This window comes from Nanorana parkeri, unplaced genomic scaffold, assembly GCF_000935625.1.
Source record: "Nanorana parkeri isolate BGI_ZX_2015 unplaced genomic scaffold, ASM93562v1 scaffold2123, whole genome shotgun sequence".
In the NCBI taxonomy this organism is placed as follows: Eukaryota; Metazoa; Chordata; class Amphibia; order Anura; family Dicroglossidae; genus Nanorana; species Nanorana parkeri.
In genome coordinates this window covers 95,829-98,186 of record NW_017308391.1, presented here as the reverse complement: position 1 = coordinate 98,186, position 2,358 = coordinate 95,829, and the positions used below count along the sequence as shown (strand labels likewise).

General features: G+C 49.8%; 1 protein-coding gene across 1 annotated transcript in view; it reads right to left on the bottom strand.

The window, feature by feature from the left end:
- LOC108800761 (kalirin-like) overlaps positions 1-2,358 on the bottom strand; it is a 168,658-nt gene that overhangs the window by 93,489 nt on the left and 72,811 nt on the right. Inside the window, exon 3 of the mRNA XM_018572755.1 lies at positions 607-721. Within this exon, the coding sequence (XP_018428257.1) occupies positions 607-721 (115 nt within the window). The remainder of the gene's footprint in view (positions 1-606; positions 722-2,358) is intronic.

Genomic DNA, 2,358 nt, shown 5'->3' with positions numbered 1-2,358 from the left:
TGGAACAGTGCTTGCAGCAATGCATTCTGGGCTTAAACTGGAACCACAGACTGGGGGAGGGTGAGAACCTCCGTTATAGTTTTACAGGATCTGAGACTGAAGAACCGCAAATTACAATGTATAAGGACTGAACCCGGGATACAATGTATAAGGACTGAGCCCGGGATACAATATACGAGGACTGAACCCCGGGATACAATATACGAGGACTGAACCCCGGGATACAATGTATGAGGACTGAGCCCGGGATACAATGTATGAGGACTGAACCCGGGATACAATGTATGAGGACTGAACCCCGGGCTGACTCCATCGGTGGCTGCGTGCACATAACGACACAGATCTCCACAGACAATGGCGGCTACACACAATCATTGTAGAAGTGAATGACCTCCATTGATCCCGTAAGAGGTTCTCCTCAGAGTATTGCGGTCCTTAGAAATGCGGAGTCAGTAACCATAGCAACCATTTCACCTTTCATCATTGTGGAGCCCCCTGAATAATGAGCTCTGATTGGTTGGTAATTGGGTTTTTTTCACCTTGAATGCCCCCCCACCCCTCCCCCCCGCCCCCATGGCATAACATCACACACAGGACTGAGCTCACCTGGGGACACTGGCGAGATACGTGACGAGCCTGCGCAGGTCCTCCTGTCGTATCCTGTCATGGTTGCTGCGGGCCGGGAAGGTGAGGATGGGTCCTCCTCTCTTGTCTCGTCCACCTGTGCAGAGAGAAGGTGTTGGATCAATGATAAATAATCAGCCCGGCTACACAGAACTTCCCCCAAGCAACCGCTGAGAGAAAACCATTTAACCACACTGCCTTGTGTTGTTTTCCAGGAGTCTGAGCAGACTGATCTGGACGGTCTATGAACTCTGCAGAGTGTCGCATCAATGAAAATACAGAATGTGTCACACGGGGACATCGGTTCGTCCGTTCAGCCAATCCCATTGGATGTTGCTGGAGTAAGCCTCCACTTTTCTTCCAAGTGTATGGCAAGCGAAAAACCTTTTTGTCCATTTTTGGATGGAGTAAGGAAGGATTAGAACTCCTGTTAGCAACCCTTCTGAGGCTCCATTGAGGAGACCCCCACTTCCTGTCCTGCTAACAACAATGTCACCAGACAGGAAGTGAAGGGAAAACCTGCAACATGGACACGGACAAAAATACAAACCTGACATTGCTCCCCCCCCCCCGCCCCCCCCCTTTACAAAGGGAAAAATTTTTATTTTTTTTTTGTCCATTTTTGGATGGAGTAAGGAAGGATTAGAACTCCTGTTAGCAACCCTTCTGAGGCTCCATTGAGGAGACCCCCACTTCCTGTCCTGCTAACAACAATGTCACCAGACAGGAAGTGAAGGGAAAACCTGCAACATGGACACGGACAAAAATACAAACCTGACATTGCTCCCCCCCCCCCTCCCGCCCCTATACTAAAGGGAAACATTTGTATTTCTGTGTTGCTGTTGGAGATTTCCTCTCACTTCCTGTCTGGTAAAACTCGTCAGCACAGAAAGGAAGTGAGGGGGAAAGCCCCGGATAGCAGTAGAGGCCTGACAGGGGTTCCAATCCTTCCTCACTCCATCAAAGCTCAGAGATGACGCTTTGGCTGGACGCACACTTTATATAAAGACAATAAAGTCCTCATTTCCTGTTTGTTGTATTTGTATCGGTTTGTTTTCGACATCTTCCGGTATTTTGTAGATTATTTATTGTTACTTTATTACATTTGTATTGCTGTGAAGGGAAGGCCGCGTTTTATAGGGCAGAGCCGAGTCCTCCGACCGATATATTAGAATCTTCCTGGAAATGTTCTACAATCGCTGGCAACAATGTATCCGCTTATTCCAGGCATCGGATTCTATAATATTCTACACTATGCCGGATGAAGGGACCCCGAGTGGCCCCGAAACGCTGCCACTTTATGACACGCACAACAGTAAGGACGATTTTGGACATTTGACCTCAGTGTGCTGGTGACCGATTGTATCTACTCCGCTTATTCTAGGCAGCACAGACAGTCCTCGCTGCGAGTGTCAGGCTGCATCCACACCTGATAAAGCCTGATGAAGGGACTCTGCGTGGCCCCGAAAACGCTCGTCTTCATTGGACATGGTTCTTAAAAGGAGAACTATGGGGGTCAGGGCTTTTCCCCAGAGTTCTCCTAAGGGTGACGGGAGGACGCAAACTAGCGTCCTCCCGTCACCCTAGGCTCAGTATATAGGGAGCTGTAGCTCGCGGTATACTGAGACGCCGCAGCTGAAGCGGATCCCGACAATTATGCTGGGATCCGCCCAGCTGCGTGAGTGACAGCTGGCTCCGCCTATCTAGAGGCAGAGCCAGCTGTACCCGCCCCCT